Genomic DNA, 25,310 nt, shown 5'->3' with positions numbered 1-25,310 from the left:
CTCCCAGACTGATGTATCCATTTTGGACCCCCTCTCACGCCATTAAATGAGACCAGTTGCTAAGCCAGTTGGTGAAGTCTAGTCCATGATCTTTTGTTCATATTTGTGCCATCACCAAAAGCAAATATTTCTGCTAATAGAAAGTCTTAGAGTGAGCACATTTTTGGATTTATGGTTTTGAGTAATTCACTTATTTTGCCCATATTTGAGGATTTTTACTGATATTCTGTCAGTGATGAAGAGTTAACGAAAACCTGTGATGTCCACATTTCTGATTTATAGCATATCTCTTTATTTGTTTTGTTATAGATCATTGCCTTTTTTTATGCAATGAAAATGAATGTATTTTTTTTAATTTCCAAACACTGGAATATGGGGGTGTTTTTTTCATTGGACTGGCATAGGTTTTACAACACAGCTACTTAAGCATTTGGACTCCATGAACCAAAAGTTCAAATAACTGTATTTTAAAAACTGTATTGGTTCAATAAAATCTGACACTTTAGTTCTGTGTTCTAGTGTTTTCTGACAGTGGAGCAGGATAGCATTTCTCTTTTTATTTTGTCTATTAAGTTTTTGTAGTGCATGGAACATGCTGATTACACTCGAGTATTCAGAAAAAAGGCAAACTGGTTAAGTGCCAGAATGGCATGCAAACTGACCTTAACAAATGTTAAGCACCCCCTGCATATCTTGTTAAAGTTGGGTCTCATGCTAGGCAGTAAAATCTGCCTGTACTGACTAGCAAACGATAGCGGCAGAACAAAACATTTGTTTCTGCATACTGTCTGTGCCCTTGAAACATATCCCTGACTTCCCGTAAAAGAAAAAAATAACTTAAAAGAGAGTTGATAGAATAACAGGATATGTGTTTGCTTCTGTGACAAAGGAGGATACTGCCATCATATCTGGAATTGTGTAAATATATGTCATTTGTGAATATCAACATGATTTATATAAAAATAGTGTTACAAATGTATTAGAATTGTATGTCGTGTATATCAAACTGCTGGTAAAGAAGTGTATGTTGAAAAGGTTTTTGCAAAGTGCTGTTTGAAATGTAATCACAGTGTGCCCTACCGGAATAGATCAGAAATGTACATGCACTATTGTAACTGTTTGTGTATATATTTTAACAGTGGAAACTGGAATACAGGAAATTAACTTCAGAAAAATAGCTGAAATTAAATTAGTTTATGGCTATACAATAGAAGGTGTTATCTTTGAGTTTTCAATGAGCGAGAGAGAGTCTGTGCTGAGAAGCTTTCTGTATTGTCTGTAGGGTGAAATAATTGCTAGTCTTGAAGTGTGGAGGAATACAATTGTTTTATGACTTCCAGCATCTGCCAAAGATCTGAAGTCTATGTATTTTTACATATAAATGCTAAATAAAGCTAGCTGCTAGCAGCGGGGGATTCATCTGGGAACTAGAGTTGGATGACAAGGCATTATGTCATTTTGCAAACTATCCCAGCAGTAATATCTGAGATATTATCTGAGATATTAATTTGAGAAGTCTCTTAGAGAGACAGAGTATTCTGTATTTTGTCTAGGACCTGACAAGAACCATTCACCACATCTACCTTGCTCTAATGAAGTAAGTTTCTAGGATATAGTAACTCTCTTAGATACAGTCAGGAATATAGTATAGCTTAGTATAGATATTCTTCGGTATTTATTTGAGACTGTCCTGCAATGTTTTTTTAAATATTTCCTCTGGTTTTGAATTCTGATGTCACTGTGAATATATACTGAATATTTTCTTGTTTTGTATTATTTATTATTAAATATATTTAAACCTTTCATTGTTCTTGATCTGTGTAGAGATATTTAAGTTTTGAGAGTACTTGCATATTTATTTGGTGACTGTGTGGGCCACTCCTAATAGCCTTCCTCTTGGTCAGACTACCATTTGTATTATTATTCATATTGCACAGTAAAATTGGACACTCTTTGTTAAGGGCCTTAAAGTAGCTGATAAGGGGTTCTGGTAGCAGTGAAAACTACCTTATAGTCTGGGCAAAAGGGGCATAGCTAGTAAACTTGTGCCAGCCTTTCCCAGGTGTGTCTATGTGTGTTTGTGCATGTAAATCAGTATCTCAGAGTGTGTGTGGGTGTGTCAGCTATTTGGGCAGGGACACAAATCACTGGTTGGACAGAGAGAGTGTTTGAGGACTTGGCTTAGAACCCTGGCTAAAGACCCAACTCTATAGCTGTACCAGTGGGGAGTCTTATTGGGATCTGAAGAGAGGTAGAGTAACCAGGCCCGGACTAACTGTGGTCTCTGTGTAATCTTAAGGGAAATTGCACTTGATGCATGGATCTGCATTTAGAATTACTGTGTGTATACTTGCTATCCTCCCAGTGTATGTCTTCCATCGGTGAGTATTGAGGCTCCGTGATTACTGGCCCAGTGGTGGTCATCACATATTTATTGGTAGTGGTGGGTTATCCACATATTGAGTTTCAGTGGTGTGGATATTGAACTCCTGTAGCCTGCAAACACTAGTCACTAAAGAAGGTGTTTGTACTTTCAAGCTGCCACACAGTGTACTCTCAAGCAGCCACACAGTGAACATTCAGAGTTTCATATCACAATAGTTGTATTATTTTTTGTTAGCTTAGTTAGTCAGGGAGAGCAGGCAAGGATGTCAGCAGAGGATTATGGCAAGCTGACAAGGTGTCAGTTGGCTGAGCCAAAGGACTGGTGCATGCCAGTCTGACTAAAGGCAAAATGATTGCAGCCTTAACCACAGCTGCATCACAGACCAGCAACCAGGAGGACAACCAGACTGGCCTTGGGGATGTACACCTCTCAGAAAATGGACAGTTCAGCTTTACCTCAGAGGACTTAAGAGACTTGAACTGAAGGCCAAACATTTGGAAATAGAATCAAGAGAGAGACTGTAGCATTTGGAGGTCGAAGCAGAATCAGCAGAGAGTGAGATGTCTGGAAACTGAAGAAAATGTGAGGCAGAGGCAACATGCAAAGGAGATGCTGACTCTTCGCCAAGATCATGGAGGTAATGGGGAAGGGAGTAACCAAACCCAGAAGCAATAAAGGTTAGTACATTTCTTCCACAATTTACAGAGGGTGATAATTTTGATAGTTTTATTCATACATCTGATAGTTTTATTCATATGTTTGAAAGGGTATGTAAACAGTATAATGTTGACCAATGGCTCTGGGTACAGTTTCTGACCCCCTTACTCCATGCTAAAGCTGTAACTGCTGTTTCTAAATTATCTGATACTGATTAATAAACAATTTTAAACTGTATTATAATTTAGGCAGAGTGTTTTAACACCTGAAGCTTATAGAAAAAGTTTCATAAACATAGGCGCAAGGCAGATGAAAGTGTGTGCGATTATATTGCACTTATTTTCATAGATGGCTGAGTGGGCGTCAGCTCATCACTTTTGAAGGACTGGCAGACCTTTTGGTGAGAGAACAAGCCCTTAGCAGTTTGTTCTGAGGACATGAAAATCTGGTAGGCAGAGAGGGAATGCAATACTGCAGATGAGTTAGGGAAAAGTGAGATCTGTACCAAGCGAGTAGGGCATCACTGCACAGGAAAGGGATACCCAGTGCTGCACATAAGTCTAAGGGAACCCATGGTGGGTAGCCTAAACTGCCCCAACAGAGTCTGCCAGTAGAGGGGAAGCCACTAGTTCAGGTAGATGGCCAGGATCAAAGGTTAAATGTTTTAAATGTAACCAGTGGGGCTATGTAGCATATAGATGTCTGTCCACAGAGACAAGGTGCAGAGCAAAAGGTGGGAGAGCCAGTAAGTGGGAATGACAGAATACCAGCAGTAAGTTGTCTGGAGACAACAAGGGTACCAAGCAACCACAAGAGGTTATACCCTATCATAGTAGATGGGAAACAGGCCATTGCTAAGAAAGACACAGCCACTGACCTAAGCATTGTGAAGCCTGCAGTAGTTAAAGAGGAGCACTACTTGCTTGGGCAGTCTACTCCAGTCTGAGATTTAGGATGGACCTCATTCCATATACCTTTGGCTAGGGTTCCCCATAACTGGGAGGGTGGAAAAGGAAGCAAGCAAGTACGTGAAGTAGGTGTGTTTAAGGATAGAAAAAGAAAAGAGACGAAACAAGGATATGATCAAGAAAAATATACCTCAACAAATTCCAGAGAAAAAACATAACATATACCAAAATGTAAAATAAAAAGGATGTGGAAAATGGAAAATGTCCTAATAAAATTAGTTTTAAACCTAATGGTTAAATTATTTTGTTTTAAACCTGTTATTGGTTTAGTTCAATGTGAGGAGCAAGTTATTTATGTTCAATAATGTGGTTGTATATGTTTAAGGGGCCAAAAACTAAAAGAATGTTTTAAGGAAAAAATAAATACGATTTGAGGTCATAAAAATCAAATAAATTATGGATAGCTCCCCAATTTTTCCTGATTCGGAGTTTCATAGGTATTAGTTTGAGTTTTTTATATTTGGCTTTTAGTGAGGGTTTTTAATTTAAATGAGGAGAAGAAATGAACTTCTTTTATGCGAAAATATTTTTAATTGAAAAATATGAAATATTTGACCCCTTAAAGGGTTAAATACTGAAAGTTGTTGGAAATACACATTTTTTTTTTTGTTTTTTTTATTATATTTATATTGAATTGATTGTTTAATTGAATAACAAGTTGGTAATGGTATAGGTATATAGTATGTATGGATGTGTGAATGATGACTTTTTTAGCTTTTGGATGAGGAGAGGAGTAGAGAGAAAATAAAGTGTTATTTTCACTGGTTGTTGTTCCTTTTTGTGTTTAAGGATATCCCTGCAGATGTCCTGATATGGAATGATTTTGATAATACCATACTTTGTGTGCATGCAGTTACACACAGTCAGGCTTGGAGACAAGCATGTGGGTCTGGTAGTCTGGGAGGGATCCAGACAGAGACTGCACACTTGAAGCCAGGACTGGTGAGGTGACTACTTCAGGGAGGGAGCTACACTGTAACAATGAGACTGAAGGTGAGCCACAGTTGCTTGTGGGTACTGATGTTCCCTTGGACAGAGTGACTGTAAGGGCAGAAGTGAGTAGTAGTATCCAGGCTGACAGTGAGGCACCGCTGTCAGAGGATCCCAGACTTCCTGTAGAAAGGGAGCTGGGAAGGGTTACAAAGAGAGAGTTGAGGCAGGCTCTGCTCTCAAACCCGACATTGCAAGGTTTGAGAGAGGTAGTCAGGGAGGCACCTGATTCTGAAGGAAAGGGGGAATCTGTATACTGGGGCAAAGGATCATTGAGTCAAGAGCTGACCTGTAGGAACAAGATCCAAGCTATAAACTAACTAATTTTCCCTTCCTGCCCTAGCTTAGTTTTACCGTGATTGACTGGCCCCAAAAAGTGTTTGATACATTAGATATTAAAACAAGAAGGATTCTCCATGCTCGCCAAATGATCTGTAAAAATCAGTGTATACCAAGATTATATATTCTCCATTCCGAAGGAGGGATAGGCCTCCTTGAAATTGCTTACATGTAGAGATCTGCAATTGTGGGACTCCACACATATCTACTGACCTCATAAGATCCAAATGTAGTGAAAGTTTTGAAACACTAGGAGAATAAATCTAAGATGACTTCTCTGCTTAATTTAGCAGAAGCATATCAATGTGAAGCAGGAATGGAAATCAAACCAGAATTAGATAAAAATCAGGCAGCAACTGAATGTGCCAAAAAACAAAAGAAACAAAATAAAATATATAAGATGAGAAGGCAAGAAATGTGGAAAAAACATAAATATAGTTGCAAGTATAGAAAATTTCTGGAAGAACCTCATGTTGATCAGGATAGGCGAATTCAAACCAAGAGATGAAAGGTTAATATTGGCAGCCCAAGATAGTGGGCTACGTACACGCTGGTTTACAAAGTCCATTGAACATGAGGGCGAAACAGACAAAGGCAGGTTTTGTAAAACTGAACTGGAAACAGTTGCACACCTAGTTGCTGGTTGTGAGACACTATTGGCAGAAGGACTGTATACTGAAAGGCATAATAATGTGACAAGACTGTTGCACTGGGGATTGTGCAAACATTATGGTATTGAAGTGGCTGAAAAACACTGGAAACATGAGCCACAAAGTATTATAGAAAATGATGGTTTATATCAAATGGGATCACCCATTGTGAACAGTTCAGAAGATAGATGCTAGAAAACCAGATATAGTGGTCCAAGAAAAGAAGACAAAAGTAGCATTGATCGTTGAAATTGCCACACCCAGTGACTACAGTGTCTTGTGTACAGAGAGAGACAAAGTCATAAAATACCAGGATCTGTAGGCAGAAATGAGAGCAATGTGAAAAAAGATACCCAGACAGTTCCAGTAGTAGTAGGAGCACTGGGTCTTATTAAAAAGCATCTACAATAATATTTAGATACATTACCAATCCATGTAACTGCTGTGGTGGTGCTGCGGTAGTGTTGTCGCCTCACAGTCAGACATTGTCCTGTTTGATTGTCAGCTAGAGAGTCTTCTGTGTGGAGACATGCGTGAATGGGGTACCTTCATTGAAGGTTGTGCGTCAGGGCCGGCAACTCGGCATGTAAAAAAAAAAAATAAAAAATCTACTGCCAATCATTAGCGGACCGGAGTTCCGCTGTGGCGACACCTAACCGGGAAAAGCCGAAAGACACAACAACCAATCACTGTAACACTGTATGAGTTGCAGGAGGGAGTCATTACTGGGCACATTGCGGGTGTAGCGAAGAGCAATTTTGGCTGACATCAAGGATTGAAACAATACTAATTTCATGAACTTTAATCATACTTTGACTTAAGAATGGGGTACATTCCCGTCATGGTATTAGAAAGCCCAAAGATTTTTTAGAAATTAAAAAAGGAACAAAGGGTTACTGTATAGAGAGTGGACCATTGAGGGGAGGGCTAGAGGGTGAGTGAATACAGTAGTTGGTAGTGCCCAGAGCCTACTGTCTGACACTTACAGCTATAGCCCATGAATTCCCTTTGTAAGTCATATGGGCATAAAGCATACAAAGAAATATATTATGCAGAACATTTATTGACCTGGGATTTCCAGGGATGTAACAGGGTAATGCAGGATCTGTGAGCTGTGCCAAAAGGTAGGCAAGGCAAGAGACAAGGTAAAAGCTCCTTTGGTGCCTTTGTCTGTGATTGAGAAGCCATTTCATAGGGTAGCTGTGGATATTGTTGGGTCATCTGAGTACCTCAAGTTCCACAGGGAAGAAGTGCATCTTAGTGGTAGTAGGTTATGCTACCAGATTCCCTGAGGCAGTGGCTGTGTCCTCCATTGAGGCAGTAAAGGTGGCAAATGTTTTGTTAGAGATTTTCAGCATGGTAGGTTTACCAAAAGAAGTACTGACTGACAGAGGTGCCAATTTCATGTCAGACCTGCTGGCTTGTCTGAAAACACTGTGGGGTGAAATGCCTAAAGACCACTCCTTACCATCCCTAGACTAATGGTATGGTGGAGAGGTTAAACTCTACAATAAAGACTATGCTGTGGGCATTTGCAGACCAGTTTAAGAGGGAGTGGGGCAAATATTTGCTCCATCTGTTTGCTTAGAGAGAGTTGCCCCAGGAATCTACAGGTTTTTCACAATTTGAGTTGCTGTGTGGGCATAGGATGAGGGGACCTTTAGATCTGGTTCACGATGAGTGGAAGGGTGTGTGCAAATCCCACGAGGAGCCTGTTGTGGCATATGTCCTAAACCTCGGGACAAGGTTGAGGAAACTCATGGACTTGACCTAGAAGAACCTGGCAGAAGTCCAACAGAAGTCCAACTGCAGGAAAAGGTCTGGTGTGACAGGAATGCTTGAGCTAGAGAATATACTGTGGGGCAGCAGGTTATGGTTCCAAATCCTGTCAGACACAACACTGTGCAGGCAGCCTGGGAAGCTTTCAAAGTGGTAAGGAAGGTCAGTGATGACATGGCAAAACTACTAGGCAGGAGGCAGGGGCACATATTGTACTATGTTAACTCCATGAAATCTTACCATGATAGGGAGGCTGTGATGCTAAGTATTTGCAGTAAGAGGCAGGAGGAGTCTGAGGGGGAGCCATGGCTACAGGGAGCCAGACAGCAAAATTCCAAATTACTATGGTGTAGCCTAGGTTTGCAGGCATATGATATGACAGTGCAGCGGCAGCTGGGATCTCAGGACTGTGTGTGGGGTAATGTATTCCCAGATAGGTTTACCCCTCCCAAGCAACATTTCTTAAGGGTCACTTGAAAAACTAGCTTGAGTCTTTGGGGGAGGAAGTGTGACAAAGAGGGATACTGCCAGCACAGCTGTTTGGAATTTTGTATATGTCATTTGTGAATATCAGCATGACCTGCAGTGCAATGGAAAAGTATTTGCCCCCTTCCTAATTTCTTATTTTTGCATGTTTGTCGCACTTAAATGTTTCAGATCATCAAACAAATATAAATTTTACACAAAGATAACCCAAGTAAACACAAAATGCAGTTTTAAGTGATGATTTTATTTATTAAGGAAAAAACTATCCAAACCTACATATCCCCATTTGAGAAAGTAATTGCCCCCTAAACCTAATAACTGGTTGTGCCACCCTTAGCAGCAACAACTGCAATCAAGTGTTTGTGATAACTGGCAATAAGTCTTTCACATCTCTATTGAGGAATTTTGGCCCACTCTTCTTTGCAGAATTGTTTTAATTCAGCCATATTGGAGGGTTTCCGAGCATGAACTGCTTTTTTAAGGTCATGCCACAGCATCTCAATTGGATTCAAGTCCAGACTTTGACTAGGCCACTCCAAAGCCTTCATTTTGTTTTTCAAGCCATTCAGAGGTGGACTTGCCGGTGAGTTTTGGGTCATTGTCCTGCTGCAGAATCCAAGTGCACTTTAGCTTGAGGTCACGAACTGATGGCCGGACATTCTCCTTTTAGGATTGTTTGGTAGAGAGCTGAATTCAAGGTTCCATTAATCACAGCAAATTGTCCGGGTCCAGAAGCAGCCAAGCAGCCTTAGACCATCACACTACCACCACCATGTTTGACTGTTGGCATGATGTTTTTTGTGTGATATGCTGTGTTACTTTTACACCAGATGTAACAGGGGGCACACCTCCCTGAAAGTTAAACTTTTGTTTCGTCAGTCCACAGGATATTTTCCCAAAAGTCTTGGAGATCATCAAGATCTTTTTTTGGCAAAAGTGAGATGAGCCTTTATGTTCTTTTTGGTCAGCAGTAGTTTTAGCCTTGGAACTCTTCCATGCATGCCAGTTTTGCCCAGTCTCTTTCTTATGGTTGAGTAATGAACACTGACCTTAACTGAAGTAAGTGAGGCCTGCAGATCTCTAGATGTTGTTCTGAGTTCTTTTGTGACCTCTTGGATGAGTCGTCGCTGCACTCTTGGGGTAATTTTTGTAGTTCGGCCACTCCTGGGAAGGTTCACCACTGTTCCATGTTTTCTCCATTTATGGATAATGGCTCTCACCTTGGTTCGCTGGAGTCCCAAAGCTTTAGAAATGGCTTTGTAACCTTTTCCAGACTGATAGATGTCACTTTGTTTCTCATCTCTTCCGGAATTTCTTTAGATCGCGGCATGTCTTCCTTTTTGGGATCTTTTGGCCTACTTCACTTTGTCTGACAGGTTCTGGCAGGTTCTGTTTAAGTTATCTCTTGATTCAACAGGTCTGCCAGTAATCAGGCCTGGATGTGGCTAGTAAAATCAAACTCTGCTTTCCCAAAAATGTGATTAACCACAGTTACTTCTTGATTTAACAAGGGGGCAGTTACTTTTTCACATATGACCATGTAGGTTTGGATAGTTTTTTTCCTTAATGAATAAAATCACTAAAAAAAACTGCATTTTGTGTTTACTTGTGTTATCTTTGTCTAATGTTTAAATTTGTTTGATGATCTGAAACATTTAAGTGTAACAAACATGCAAAGAAATAGTCAGGAAGGGGGCAAATACTTTTTCATTGTATATAAGATGCTTGTGCTGCAGATGTATTAGAACTGTAGGTCATGTGTATATCAAACTGCTGGTACAGACGTGTATGTTGAAAAGGTTTTTGCAAAGTGCTATTTTAAATGTAACCAGAATGTGCCCTACTGGAACAGAACAGAAATGTATATGCACTATTGTAACTGTTTGTATATATATTTTAATAGTGGAAACTGGAATACAGGAGGTTAACTTCAGAAAAAATAGCTGAAATTAAATTACTTCATGGCTAAAAAATAAAAGATGGTATATTTGAGTTTTCAATGAGCTAGGGACACAGAGTCTGTCCTGAGAAGCTTTCAGTATTGTCTTTAGGATGAAATAATTACCAGATGTTAAGTTGTCAATCTCGCCTTCATTCTTGCTTGATGGGTTCGGAGCCGATCCTCGGCTCCGATTCGGCACTTGCTAAGCTCGAGAGTCACTTTTACCAGCTCGAGTCAGCCCCATATCCCATGATGCAAGGCGGTAAGTACCCAGATCTCGTTTGATGACAATAGGCAATAGCACCTAGCATAATAGATCATTCAGAGCCCGGAATCTACTCAAGATTCTTTTTGGTCCCCAAAAAGACGGGAGACTGGAGACCAATATTGGATCTCAGCAGACTCAACAAGTCTGTGAGAAAGACAAGATTCCGAATGGTCACACTTCAATCAATTCTGCCCTTCTTACAGAAGGACAACTGGATGTGCTCAATAGATCTTCAGGATGCGTACTATCACATAAAAATTCACAGACGCTCCAGAAGGTTTCTCCGCTTTCGGCTGGGGTCCAGTCATTTCCAATTCAGAGCCCTGCCCTTTGGTCTCACTACAGCCCCAGAGTGTTCACCAAATGTATGGCAGTGGTCACGGCTCACCTGAGGCGTCAAGGATTCCAGGTGTTTCCGTATCTCGACGACTGGCTCCTTTCAGCCACCACCAGGCATCAGCTTCTTCAAGCCAGGGATTACACAATAAATCTTTGCACTCAATTGGGCATCTCGATCAACTACGGAAAATCCTCCTTGTTGCCCTGCCAGTCTATTACTTTCATAGGCGCAAACTTAAACACTGTTCGGATGTCAGCTACCCTCACAGACCAAAGAATCTCAGATATACAAGGTCACGTGAGAATCATTCTAGCCAGCAAGAAAGTACAAGCCAGAATGGTTCTAAAAGTGTTGGGCCTCATGGCTGCGGCCATTACCCTTCTTCCCCTGGCTCGCTTCTATATGCGCCTTCTTCAGTGGATGTTGTTCACTCAGTGGTCTTACCAACAGCTTCCGATGCATCACCAAATACTGGTGACACAGATTTGCAAGAATCATCTTTCTTGGTGGATTACTTCTCCCCAGATTCACCAAGGCAGACCCTTTGTACCCCCAACCCCGTTAGCCACTGTCACTACGGATGCCTCCCTGATCGGGTGGGGGGGGCATTATCAGGGCAGGATGGTTCATGGGACGTGGCAACCGTTCGAATACCACCTGCACATAAATGTCCTAGAGATGAGAGCAGTGCTTTTAACGTTGCAAGCCCTCAACGACTTTCTTCCCTTGGGGACAATTGCAGTCCACACAGACAACATGTCTGTAGTATGGTATATCAACAAACAGGGCGGAACCAAGTCCTACCCTTGTGTCGAAGCGCTCAGACTTTGGCAATGGGCGATCTCCTCTCATCGGTTTCTGGTAGCAACGCATATCCCTGGGAAAACCAACATTTTAGCGGACAGATTGAGCAGAGCTATTCTCATGCCTCTCAAACAATCTATAGTGGAGGAGATTTTTCTAGAATGGGGTCGCCCATGTTGCGATCTTTTTGCTACTCCCCAAAACAGCAAATGCCCAGACTTCTTCTCTCTCTTCCCACTGCCAGGCCATCCCCCCAGAGACGCTCTGACCCAGGATTGGCCCCAGGGACTTCTTTATGCCTTTCCTCCCTTTCCTCTGATCCCACAAGTAATCCAGAAAGCCACCGTTTTGAGAGCCAAATTGATTCTCATTGCCCCTTATTGGCCTCGACAAATTTGGTTCCCGTTCCTCCATCGTCACCTTTTGGTGCAGCCGTGGCATCTGGACCCAGTGCCAGATCTTCTGATTCACCAATCGGGTCAGCTGCACCGGTCTATTCCTTCTCTCAACCTCACAGCATGGTTGCTCCACTTCCTTCCTTAGCCAGGCTTCCTATGATCTCTAATCCTGTTAGAGACATCATAGTAGCATCTTTAAAATCCTCTACTAGGAGGATTTATACTAGCAAATGGAAACGTTTTTCTTATTGGGCAAAAGCCAAAATATTGATCCCTTCACTGCTCCAGTACAAGCAGTTTTGGATTTCTTAGCGGAAATTTTTCACGCTGGCTCCTCTTCTTCCACGGTCAAAGTTCAGTTGGGCGCTATCTCGAACTTTCATGTTGGGTTCGCAGATCACAACATTATGTCCCACAGGCTTTGTAGAGCCTTCTTGAAAGGAATTTTTCTCCTGAAACCTCCAATCAGGAGTCCTCCTCCTCAATGGGACCTAAATTTAGTGCTGACATCCTTGATTCTTCCTCCCTTCGAGCCAGCTGTTTCATGTTCCCTGAAATTTCTTTCATGGAAAACTTTATTCCTGGTTGCTATTACATCGGCTAGGAGGGTATCTGAACTTCATGCTTTATCTGTTCGCCCCCCCCCTATTTAGTCTTCCACAAAGACAGAGTATCATTGAGAACTAATCAGACCTTTTTGCCTAAGGGCACCTCAAAGACTAATTTGAATCAGGCTATTGATCTTCCTGTATTTTTCCCAAACTATTCAAACAGATCGGAACAAAAATTACATTATCTTGATGTCCACCGCCAACTCCGATATTATTTGGACAGAACAAAACAATTCAGGAAATCCGATCAACTCTTTGTTTCTTATGCTGATAACAAGAAAGGCCTTCCTGTCTCAAAAGTGACCCTGTCTAGATGGCTTTCTTCTGTCATCTCTGAAATTTATCAGCTCAGGGGAAAACAGCTGTGCTCAAAACCTAAAGCACATTCAACCAGAAGCTTAGCCACTTCCACAGCTTTTCAAGCTAGACTTCTATTAGACACTATTTGTGCAGCAGCCAATTGGGCCACTCCTCATACATTTGTTTCCCATTACAAATTGGATTTGGCCTCCAGGGACAGAGCCAGTTTTGGCTCTACAGTTCTCAAGAGTCTGTTCCATTGAGCCACCCAGGATAGAGGTGCTAGGGACGCGGTCCCATCAAGCAAGAATGAAGGCGAGATTGACAACTTAACATTGAGAAGTTATGTACCTACCATAACGTTCCATGTTAGTTGTCTTCTCTCGCCTTCTTTCTTGCGACCCTCCCTCCTTCCCCCAGGCCTGGACAGACCTTTCTTTCTACAAGGAAGTATGCTTCTGAAGACCATACAGTGCTGGTCCTTCTACCATCCTTCAGGGTTTTTTTTTCTCTCCTTCTTTCTTCCTTTTGGAAGTTATTATGCTAGGTGCTATTGCCTATTGTCATCAAACGAGATCTGGGTACTTACCGCCTTGCATCATGGGATATGGGGCTGCCTCGAGCTGGTAAAAGTGACTCTCGAGCTTAGCAAGTGCCGAGTCGGAGCCGAGGATCGGCTCCGAACCCATCAAGCAAGAAAGAAGGCGAGAGAAGACAACTAACATGGAACGTTATGGTAGGTACATAACTTCTCATTTTGAAATGTTGCGTAATGTTGTTTTATGGCTTCCAGCATCTGCCAAAGATCTGAGGTCCATGTGTGTTACAGGTAGATGCTGAATGCTGCTAGCTTCTAGCAGTGGGGGTTTCATCTGGGAACTAGTCAGATAACAAGACATGATGTCATTCTGCAAGCTATCCCAGCAGTAATATTTGAGATATTAATTTGAGAAGTCTCTTAGCGAGACAGAATATTTTGTATTTTGTCTTGGACCTGACAAGATCCTTTCACCACAACATCTACCTTGCTCTAATGAAGTAAGTTTTTAGGGTATAGTAACTCTCTTAGATACAGTCAGGAATGTAGTAAAGCTTAGTTTAGATAGTTTTCTTTATTCATTTGAGACTGTCCTGCAGTGTTTTAAATATTTCCTGTGGTTTTGAACTCTGATGTCACTGTGAATATATACTGATTATTTTCTTATTCTTTTATTATTTATTATTAAATATATTTAAATCTTTTATTGTGGCTGATCTGTGTAGCGATACTTAAGTTTTGAGAGTATTTGCATATTTATTTGGTGACACTGTGTGGGCCGCTCCTAATATCCTTGCTCTTGGTCAAACTACCATTTGTATTAATATTACACAGTAAAATTGGACACCCTACCAAAACTATCTTACAGTCTGGACAAAAGGGGGCATAGCTAGTAATCCTGTGCCAGCCTTTCCCAGGTGTGTGTGTGTGTGTGTGTGTGTGTGTGTGTGTGTGTGTGTGTGTGTGTGTGTGTGTGTGTGCACACTCGCACATTAAAATCTCCGTGTGTGTGGGTGTGTCAGCTACTTGGGCAGAGACACGATGCATTGGTTGGACAGAAAGAGTGTTGGAGGACTTGGCTTGGAACCCTGGCTAAGGACTCAACTTTATAGCTGTGCCAGTGGGGAGTCTTATTGGGGATCTTGAGAAAGGTAGAGGAAACCAGCCCTGGGTTGACTGTGGTCCATGTGTGCTCTTAAGGGAAATTGCACTTGACGCAGAGACCTGCATCTGGAAATAGTGTGTGTACTTGCTATGCTCCCAGTGTATGTCCCCCACTGGTGCCATTGGTGAGGATTGAGGTTCCTTGATTTACTGGTCCAGTGGTGGGTCGTCACAGCTTCTATAATCTGAAGAATGCGAACGTTGAAACTCCAATGTATGTCATTAAGTGACATCAAGCCACAATGGTTTGTCCAAAAGCTACATATTTTATGAGGAACAGACCAAAAATATGAAGCAATTACGTGGATGTCCTGCAAACATCTAGACAGTTGAGAGATATAGGTTCATAGGTAGGTACTAGGCTATCGGCCCTGGGGCCTATACAAGCCCAGCCAAAAAGGTACCCTAGGTTTTGCCACCCAAGAAAATTATTTTCCTGTGCCACTGTCGAGCAGGAAGTGTAAACACAACAGACTGCATTAAACTACCTTTCTAACACACTTGCTAAGTGTTTTACAGTTTGAATGCTGAGAAATCACTTTGAGATTTTTGCCCCCCTTTAACTAGTAGTAAATGGAACAGATTAAGCTTCATGCACTACAAGGAATTATGATTGTCTCACCGATCATAACCTACTTATTATGTGTCCTTGACATGGATGCCAGGATCCATTTCTTGGCATCCATGTCTTGAACACACAGTAAGATCATAACCTACTTATTATGTGTCCTTGACATGGATGCCAGGATCCATTTCTTGGCATCCATGTCTCGAACACACAGTAAGCAAGTTATGATTTGTAACCTTATAATACTCTGTTATTTACAGGCCTTGACTAGTGCTACTATATGTATTTGCTTTTGTGCTTTAATTTTATTAAAATGTCTAGGTTGACACTGGGTAGAAATCTGCTGCATGGCACTGTTCAGATCTGAATTTTAACATCTGCTTTTCTCACCTTCACATTTTATTTGGTTTAATTTTCATATATGTTTTGCTGATTTAAGTCTTTCTGTTACAATGTTGTTTTATCCTGCAGCAGAAATTGTCCTGCCAAGACGAGACATGTCCCTGTGCTGCAATACAGCAGCAGCAGGACGGCATCCTCTGGCAGCTTACAAATGTTCTCTGTTATTAACAGTGAAACATTCCAAGTCTTAATTTTGTTTTTCTCATTGATTGGAAATTTGAATCCTGCTAATTTTTTGTAGGAAATAGAATTTCCGATTTGGCCATACTTAGAGCATCTTTTGCGTGTAATTTCATGTAGTCTCTCTCTTTTATATGTAAGGTGAGAGGTGTGAGTACTGCTGCAACTAGTCAAACTGATATTTTTTTTTTTCATTTCCTAGGCTAGGGGCATGAAGAAACAGATAATGGATGATTTTATCTCCAGCAATAAGTTTCTTTTGGTGCCTCGGCTCATAAATCAGAAACTTTTTGAGGAACTGTGCCCTGTGAAGAAACTCCATCGTCAGAGAAAGTAAGTTTACTCTGCTTTACACAGATCAAAATTTAAAGTGCTTGCTTGCTTTTCATTTTTGACATTTACCCAACTGGTACTGTATATGGGGAAATGCTTTCTTTGGATTTTACTTTATCAGAGAGCCACTTACTTTTAAACAGGTAATTAACTGATTGCAAGCCTCTCCCTGTTTTGTAGGATGTTTCTCAATGTTTTGTTCCATTCCTCCTAAAATTGGAAATAATTTTAAGAATTTCTGAGATATTACCAGTGTTGAAAATATGCTCCTAATTTGAAGCCTTTTCCTTAGTTATTTCTTGCTTTGTTCCAAATTCTGTTGTTAAAAGTTGAGAGCTCTGACGTATTGCCCCAGTTGTGATAGTGTACATATATTGGTATTACTGTGAAGTATGGTCTCTAAACTAACTGAGCACAATGAATCTTACTTTTTTTGTACAGCAAGTCTTTGTTCACATTTTAATCTTTACATACTGTGCAGTTCCCACACATGTTGCACATGTTTATTTAGTGATTGCTGAGTCAGCCATTTTATGTGTATACAGTACTGCCTGGCAGTTTACATTTAATTTCAACAGTTTGCCATTGTGAGGCATATAAATCTAAGTATCACCATCAGCAAGTCTTTCTGGTCTTAATCTATTTTACACAAATTCAGCAAAACCTTCTCAATACAGAGATTAAATTCTCTTCCAAGGATAAGACTTAGCATGCTATTCAGGTTAATTTTGTACTGAAGCAACTCTGTACTCCCAAGTATATACATCCAAGAACCTCTTTCCCAGCCCTCACATCTCCAACATGTGCCTTTTGTGTGTGGGGAACCTATGTTCAAGTCTTGTATGGAATATAAAAAATTTTGTGCAAACATCGGCATGTAAAAATTCTAAATTATGTCCTTCCATATCACTGTTGTAGTTTTCTTTACAATAAGATCCCCTGCCAAGGATAGCCAGACATCTGGTCAAAACCTTTAGATTGTAATGGATATACTGAACATCACACATATGCTCCCTGTGCCCGGCGCAGGGCATAAAGGTGACATCCGGATGTGCCATCTTCAGAACTTCTTTGCCACCAGTCTGAATGCCATCTTCGATCATCAGTCTGAATGCTCATTTGTCTGCTGGTTTCTTCTGCTTTCGGATAAGTGCCCCATTGTTTTTTTTGATTTTATTATTTTAGTTTTGCCTTGTTTCTGGTTGTTTGATTTCATGTCATCCAGAAAGGGTAAATGCTAGTGCAGGAGACAGATTCCCCATTAAGATCATCATGAGCAGTATTTATTCTGTTAGGGTGCTTCCCACAACCATATGCCTTGTGAGATTTGTCAGTCTTCCGTCCCTAAGATGTTACAGAGTCTGCTTTGTTCCCTTGCAATTTATATAGAGCACCATTAACGTAAACTGTTGGCTAAGGATGCCATAGAAGGATCTTCCAAGCCCTAGGGTCAGCTGTACATGAAGAAGAAAGGTCAAGAAAGCTCGGTCTGATTCTTCTGCTGTACCGCCTCCACCGGACGTGTCTGTTGAAGATGGTGAAAGACTGGAGCATCCTTCAGTTTCTTTCTCAGATTCCACTGCTGCAACTGCATTGGAGGCCAGCATGGGTCCGACATCATGCATGACCATGGAGGTGTTGCAGACGTCTGCCTTGGATGTACGGGGGAATGATGCCTGTTTATTACCAAAGGGCATAGAATGTTCCTCAAATTTTAGCAAGGGAAGAGGTTCCAACTACCATTATTGAGTGTCATCAAAAGTCAGAGCCTCCAAAGTTATTCAAGGCTGATGTCCCACTTTAAAAGAAGCAGTGAACTAAACCTATTTCAACTGCTCCTAAAGATCCTCAGAGTGAATGGCAACATTTCACACAAGGCCGGTCTAATGCCCTTATGGCTGTTAAGCCCCACAGGGAGTTTTTGTTCCTGCTCTTCCCTGGTCTTCTACCCCTCTTAAGAGACCCAGTGAGCAGAATCTTTCTGAGGAGGAGGATGTGGATTCTAATGGAGTCCCTTGCGTACTCCTCTCAGATTACTTCGCCACTTGACTGTGGTTCTGAGGAAGTAGAATCTGTCAGCCCTGACTTTCCATTTGAGGAGATTTCATTTAGTGATATTGTGATGCCCATCCTCATGGGCCAGTAATCAAGGAGCCTCAGTCCTCACCACCGACACCAGTGAGGGATGTTCACTTGGAGCAAAAAATAGATGCACACAATATTTCTAGATGCAGTTCTCTACACCAAGCACAATTTCCTTTAAGAACACACTCCCGTCCTGGGGCTGGGTTTCCCTCTCTGTTAGCAGGCCCAAAATAAGACTCTACACTGACCACAGATGTAGAGGTGAGTCCTCAGCAGAGTGTTCCAAGCCAAGTTTTCCACCACCTTCACAGTGAAACCAGTGCTCAGTGTCCCTGCTCTAAGTGGCTGACAACATACACTTTAAGTTTAATTTTCACACACACACACACACACACACACACACACACACACACACACACACACACACACACACACACACACACACACACACCTGGAAAAGGCTGGAAGAATTTTACCAGCTATGCTTCCTCTGCCTAGACTATAAGGTAGATAATGCTAACAGAACTCTCCAGAGCCAGCTACTCTAAGGCTTTTACAAGACTACCCAATTATACTGAGTACAATTAATATTGATGGAAATGGTAGTGTTTGACCAATGCAATAAGACTTTCAGGAGCGGCTACAGTGTCATCAAATAAATATAAGCACTCTCAAGGGTTAAAATATTCTCTAAACAGACCAGCCACAATGAAAAGTTTAAATATATTTAATAATAAATAATAAAAGGACAAGAACATACAAAATATCTATTCATGGTAAACACCAGAGTTTCATTCACTGGAAATATTAAAAATAACACAGATGGATCAATTCACACAGCTACAGAAAAACAGTACTTAACTAATCTCACTATATTTTCCTGACTGATCTAAAGAATTACTATTCCCTGGTTACTTACTAAATCAAGCTAAGATGAAGTGGGTGAGTGATCCTTCTTTGTCAGGTTTCAAAAACAGACTGCCCTGGGACTTTTGTCATCTAGTATTAAAACATCATTTCGTTGCTGGATCACAGAATGACATCACATACATCTGGTCACTTGACTTCTGGGTCCCACACTACCCCTTTACTAGAAACTGAGCCAGAATCTTGTACATATCTGTTACCATACACAGACATAAGAAGCTTTGCATCTGGAACCTGTAAAACCATTTCAAAAACTTCCAGCCTTCCAGGGTAGTAATTGGATGTGAAGTTTAATCTCGCAGTTCATTCTTATACATGGGTTTGGAGCTGATCTATTGGCTCCAAGTCGGCCGCTTTACTAGCTGAAGATCTCATAGCAGCTCGAGGCCAGGTCCCTATCCCATGATTCTCTCTGTCCTACCTCAGATTTAGTTTGGTGCTGCAACAGAGATCGGAGGTTGTCAGAGAACTCGGGCCAGTTTGTAACAATTTTTTCTAACTTTAGACTTTATAGCTAAGTTTTTTCTTGGATAATTACACCTTATACGGTTATACTGTTTATTGGGGTAGTTAGCCTTGGTTTGCTTTAGTTTTTCCAGAGTTTTGATGAGATTTTGTCCTTTTCAGAGTGGCTGCTCTTAGGCCTTTGGTTGTACCTTAGTTTATTAATTCCCTATTTTTTTACATGGTTAGAAGAGTATATTTAGCTTGTTATTAGATAGCAAAAGTTTAGTGTTACTGTAGTTTTTGATAGTGGTTTAGTGGTCTGACGACTTAGAGTTTATATAGTAGTTAGAGTTTGTGGTGTGTTGTGGTTATACAGTATTCCGTTGTATTCAAATTAGTGCTTACTGTTGGTGTTGCTCCTAGTATGGCTGATCAAAAAGAAAAGCAAGACTCAGGATTTAAAAAGTGCCCAAAATGCGGGCAGAAAATGTCCATCACGGGCGCCCATGTGAATTGTGTCTATTGCTTGGGGCCAGTTCACCTCCAGGAGGATTGCTCTATCTGCCATTCCTTCAGTAGCAGGGTGTTGCTTGAAATAAGGAAGTTGGTGGATAGAGGGTTATTGAAGCCAGATTTTCAGAAGTCCTTGGACAAGGCTGACCAGACCTCCAAGTCATCAAAGGGGTCGAAGTCTTCTAAGGCTTCCTCGGAGCCAAAGTCATCGGCTCTGAGCCTTACTGTGAAGGTGTGGTCGCCGGCTTCACAGTCTTTGGAGCCGTGCATCGAGCCAGTGATTCAGAGCTGGTCTCTGAAACCTTAAGATCGCCTATTCTTCAGTCGGTGGCTTCTTCGGTTCCTTCGACTCGTTCTTAGAGGACCCTCTCTGATGTGGATGTGGACCGGGTGGTGCAGAGGCTTCTCGAGAACCCGGCACTGGCTAAATTATTATCAGCCTCGACCCAACCAGTTTCGGGGTGTAAGACCATTGCACCTGCTGTGATTACTACTCCTCCGAGCTGAGCAGGGCCTTTGGAGCTGGGGGAGGAGGATCTGATGATTGTGGAGTCTTCGAAGCCGAGGCCTGTTCCAGTGCCATTGGCTCAGTCAACCCTGACTTCTTCGGTTCCATTGGAAGAGTCTGGGAGCCAGCACTCTCTGGTCGGTTCTGGGGGGGTCAAACTGATGCGTAGTTTTTGACCCTTCCTCTCAGAGACTCGACGCGGATGAGCTCGGCTCCATCCTCTGGCTCGGAGCCCACTGTCTCGGCACCGGGGAGGTTGCCGTCTTCTCCGGAACCAGCGGCTTCCTCGGGTCGGATAAGTGGAGCCTTCGATGCTATGAGGAGGGTTATGTCATCCAAGACATGCACTTCATCAGGTCCCTCCTCCCCTAAAGTGCCGCTTTCTGCCTCTACATCGCAGGTCCCTGTGAAGCGTCGAGACCCAGAGTCTCAGGTAACCCCATCAGGTGACCGTTGTTCTACTGAGACCTCACCAGAAGCTCCCACTGATGAGGTTCCCAGGAAGAAACTTTGTAAGAGGAGGCATTTAGATTCCCTCCAGGAATCTTTGACATCAGACACCTACTTAGAGGAATCAGAGGGGTCCCCCTCAGAGGATATCTCCTTTGCTGATATCCTGGAAGCCCATAAGCAGAGGGGTGATTGGCAGTCCATTAGCCCTACTGAGGATGAGTCGGTGCTCTTGAAGGCCTTTGAGTCTCAACCTTTCACCTCCTGGGTGACTCCGCCCTTCGAAAAACTAATGGAATTGGTTGCTCGAAGGGCATGGGAGTCTCCTGATACTATGGAACCAGTCCCTCGGAGGCCCATCAAGTTTATCACCTCTCGCCAAGACAAGATGTTCCTCACTAAGGGAGTTCCAGTTGATGCCATGGTGGTGGTGCTGGCCACTAAGAAAGAGATGTCCAAAACCTCTTCTACTGTCCATCCTCCTAATAGGGATTCCAGGAATATGGACAGGTACGGGAAAAGCATATTTAGTTCTGTGACCTTTGCTATGCGATCACTTAACTACTTGACTCGTTTTACCCATCTTCAAAGAGATCTCCTAAAAGAGCTCGGAGACACTCTGCAGGGTAGTACAGATGGAGGTGTCTCTGAGAAGGTGACAGCCCACCTTAATACCTTTAATTCCATAGTTAACTCGTCCATGCGGCTCATTTCTTATGCAGCCGATGGTTCGAGTTGGGCAGTGGGTTAAGCAATAGCTCTTCAGAGACATTCCTGGATGTGCTTATGCTCCTTTGCAGAAGCCGTCAAGTCTTCCTTTGTCGACACCCCATTCGATGGCTCATCTCTTTTCAGGCTCAAAGTCAAGAAGACTGTCACTAGGTGTGAGCAAGAGGGAAAGACTATCTGCCGTAGGAGTCCATTTTTCCACCCCTACCAGACCATACCCCATAGGGCAAAAGGGTGGAAAAATGTGGTTCCAAAAGTCCCAAGGAGCTTTCCAGAACACACGTAATGAACTCCCCTCCAGGGGCAGAGGGAGGGGGTAATAATGGAAGACGCTGCCTCGGTGGCAGAGGGGATCCGCAGAACCAGGGTGACAGGGATCAGTTCTTGGTAAGCCCTATTAGCACTTCTGAAAGGATGCCCGACTGTCCTACTCTAGAGGCAGTCGGGAGTCGCTTGGCTTTGTATCAGGATACCTGGCTAGGGATTACAAGAGATTCTTGGGTACAACACATCGTTACTGGAGGTTACATCATTCCATTCTTAGAAGGCCCACCTGTTCGGAAAAAAATTCCAGACGTTCCACCCAGTCTCAGGGCTCAGGCAGCCATAGAAGTCCAGAGGCTGCAGGAAAAAGAGTCATCCAGCCAGTCCCAGCAGACCAGATAGTATCTGGAACTTACTCCAGATTCATTTTAGTTCCAAAGAAGAGAGGGGACTGGAGGCCCATCTTGGATCTCAGTGGACTCAACACATTTGTAAAGAAAAAGTTCCAGTCTATTCTCCCGTTCCTCGGAATGGGTGATTGGATGTGCTGTATAGATCTCAAGGATGTGTACTACCATATCAAAATAGCCAGACCATCCAGAGATCATCTGCATTTCTGACTGGGAGCCAGTCACTACCAATTCTGAGCACTGCCCTTTGGACTCGCAACAGCCCCCAAAGTGTTCATCAAATGCATGGCAGTGGTTACGGCTCAACTGAGGCACCTAGGATTCCGAGTGTTTCCGTAACTGGATGACTGGTACCTTACCACTGCCTCCAGGCATCAGTTCTGTCCAGGGATCACACTCTCAATCTCTGGTCTCAGTTAGGCATCACTATCAATTTTGAAAAGTCTGCGTTGTCGCCATCACAGTGTATCTCCTTTATTGGAGCAGAACTAGACACCACCACCACCCTGGACAGAATAGCCACTCTCTGAAACCAGGTCTCAGACATTTTGCAGAGCAGAAAAGTACCGGCCTCTCAAGTACTGAAGCTATTAGGTACCATGACAGCAACGCTCATATTAGTTCCCCTGGGGCGTATGCACATGTGGATTCTTCAATGAGATTACTCTTCACCGAGTGGTCTTACCAACAACTTTCGATGTCATTTTTAATCATGGTTACGGACTCTTGCAAGAAGAATCTTCACTGGTGGTTGACCAGCCACCAAGTTACAGTGGGTCGACCATTTGTTTCTCCCCCACCATCAGCCATGGTGACCATGGACACTTCTCTGATAGGGTGGGGGTGGGGGGCTTTTTCCAGGGAAGAACAGCCAAAGGCACCTGGTCGGGGACAGAGTCACAGTAGCACATCAATGTTCTGGAACTGAGAGCGGTGCTTTTGGCGTTGCAGCACTTCCATGACTCTCTTCCTCTAGGGACGATTGCATTACAGACAGACATGTCTGTGGTCTGGTACATCAACAAGCAAGGAGGGACCAGGTCTTACCCCCTGTGTCGAGAGGCCTTGAGAGTTTGGCAGTGGGCAGTATCTACCGGGCTCTTTCTGATAGCAACGCATATCCCAGGGAAATCCAATATGATAGTGGACAAACTGAGCAGAGCCATTCTGTTACTGCACAAGTGGTCTCTCAAAGACGAAGTTGTGGAGATGATTTTCCGCAGATGGGGCCAGCCTTGCTGCGACCTGTTTGCATCCTCCATGAATGCCAAATACAGAAGCTACTTTGCCCTGAATCCCACTCCCGGGGACAGCCCAAGGGACTCACTCATGCACGATTAGCCTCCGGGACTCCTGTATGCCTTCCCACCTATACCCCTGATTCTGAAATTCTTGCAGAAAGCCAAAAGCCTGGGAAGGACTGTAATCTTAATAGCCCCGTTTTGGCCTTGACAGATTTGGTTCCCCTTCCTCCGACTCTGTCAACTGGAGGAACCTTGGATTCTGGACCCAGTTCCAGATCTGCTGACACATTTGTCTGGGGCCCTCCATCCCTCCCTTCATTCCCTCAGACTGACAGCTTTGCTGCTCCGATTCCCAACCTAGCCAGGTCACACGGACCTTCCTCTGAGGCACAGCATATTTGTGTATCTTCGCATAAAGCTTCCACCAGAAAGTTGTATGCTAGTAAATGGAAGCGATTGGCTTTTTGGGCCTCTCAGAGTAACATTGATCCTTATTTCACCCCGATTGCTAGTATCCTGGAGTTTCTGTCTAAGCTTTCTCATGAAGGTGCAGCATCTGCCACTATTGGAGTTCAATTGGCTGCAATTTTGAATTTTCACCTCGGAGCTGAAAGTTCTAATTTGATGTCTCACAGATTATGTAGGGCCTTCTTGAAGGGTACCTTTCATCCTAGGCCGCCTGTTAGACAACCTTTTACTCCCTGGAGTCTAAATTTTGTGCTGTCACATATTATTCTTCCTCCCTTTGAGCCTGCATCATCCTGCCATTTGAAGTTTCATTCTTGGAAAACTATTTTCTTGGTGGCCATTACCTCAGCACGTAGGGTGTCTGAGCTTCAAGCCCTTTCTATCAAACCCCCATACTTGGTGTTTCACTCAGAGTATCACTGAGGACTAACCCTTCATTCCTGCCAAAGGTGTGTTCTGAGACTAACCTGAATCAAACTATCAAACTTCCAACCTTTTTCAATAACCATTCTAATAAGTTGGAGTACATGTTGCATAAACTTGATGTCCTCAGACAATTGAGATTCTATTTGGACAGGACAAAGGAATTTAGAAGATCTGACTTAACTCTTTGTATCTCATGCTGACACTAAGAAAGGATTACCAGTCTCAAAAGTCACCCTTTCCAAATGGTTAACCGACTGCATTAAATTTATATACTCTTCAGCAAACCAAACATTAGAGCATGGCATGAAGGCGGATTCCACTAGGGCTGTTTTCAATTCTTCTGCTTATGTGGCTCGATTGCCTTTGGACACTATATGTGCAGCTGCCACTTGGTCTAAACCGCATACCTTTATCACTCATTACAAAGTGGACAGGGCTTGGTTCCACTGTCCTCAGGAAAATACACCCCTGAGCCACCCAGGATTAGGGTGCTTGGGAACGCTACCCATGTGTAAGAATGAACGGCGGGATTGAACAACTTCACATAAAGAAGTTATGTACTTACCATAACGTTCCATGTGAGTTGTTCATCTCACCTTCATTCTTACATTCCCACCTGCCTTCCACCTCCAGGGTCTCAAAGAACGAGTAGACTTGGGGTCTGGTGGTCTTGTTCTGGGACTTCTTACTCCGGTTGGAGTCTTTCTTGGGTTATATCTGTTCATGCTGGGTTCAG

At 42.7% G+C, this 25,310-nt stretch overlaps 1 protein-coding gene across 1 annotated transcript in view; it reads left to right on the top strand.

Annotated features, from left to right (window-relative positions):
• DNAJC16 (DnaJ heat shock protein family (Hsp40) member C16) overlaps window positions 1-25,310 on the top strand; it is a 1,387,609-nt gene that overhangs the window by 838,099 nt on the left and 524,200 nt on the right. Inside the window, exon 9 of the mRNA XM_044061770.1 lies at window positions 15,973-16,103. Within this exon, the coding sequence (XP_043917705.1) occupies window positions 15,973-16,103 (131 nt within the window). The remainder of the gene's footprint in view (window positions 1-15,972; window positions 16,104-25,310) is intronic.

This window comes from Protopterus annectens, chromosome 2.part0 (assembly GCF_019279795.1).
Source record: "Protopterus annectens isolate FY-2018-M chromosome 2.part0, PAN1.0, whole genome shotgun sequence".
NCBI classification, from domain to species: domain Eukaryota; kingdom Metazoa; phylum Chordata; order Ceratodontiformes; family Protopteridae; genus Protopterus; species Protopterus annectens.
The sequence above is the reverse complement of the archived record's forward strand: the minus strand, read 5'-3'. Positions and strand labels throughout refer to the sequence as shown.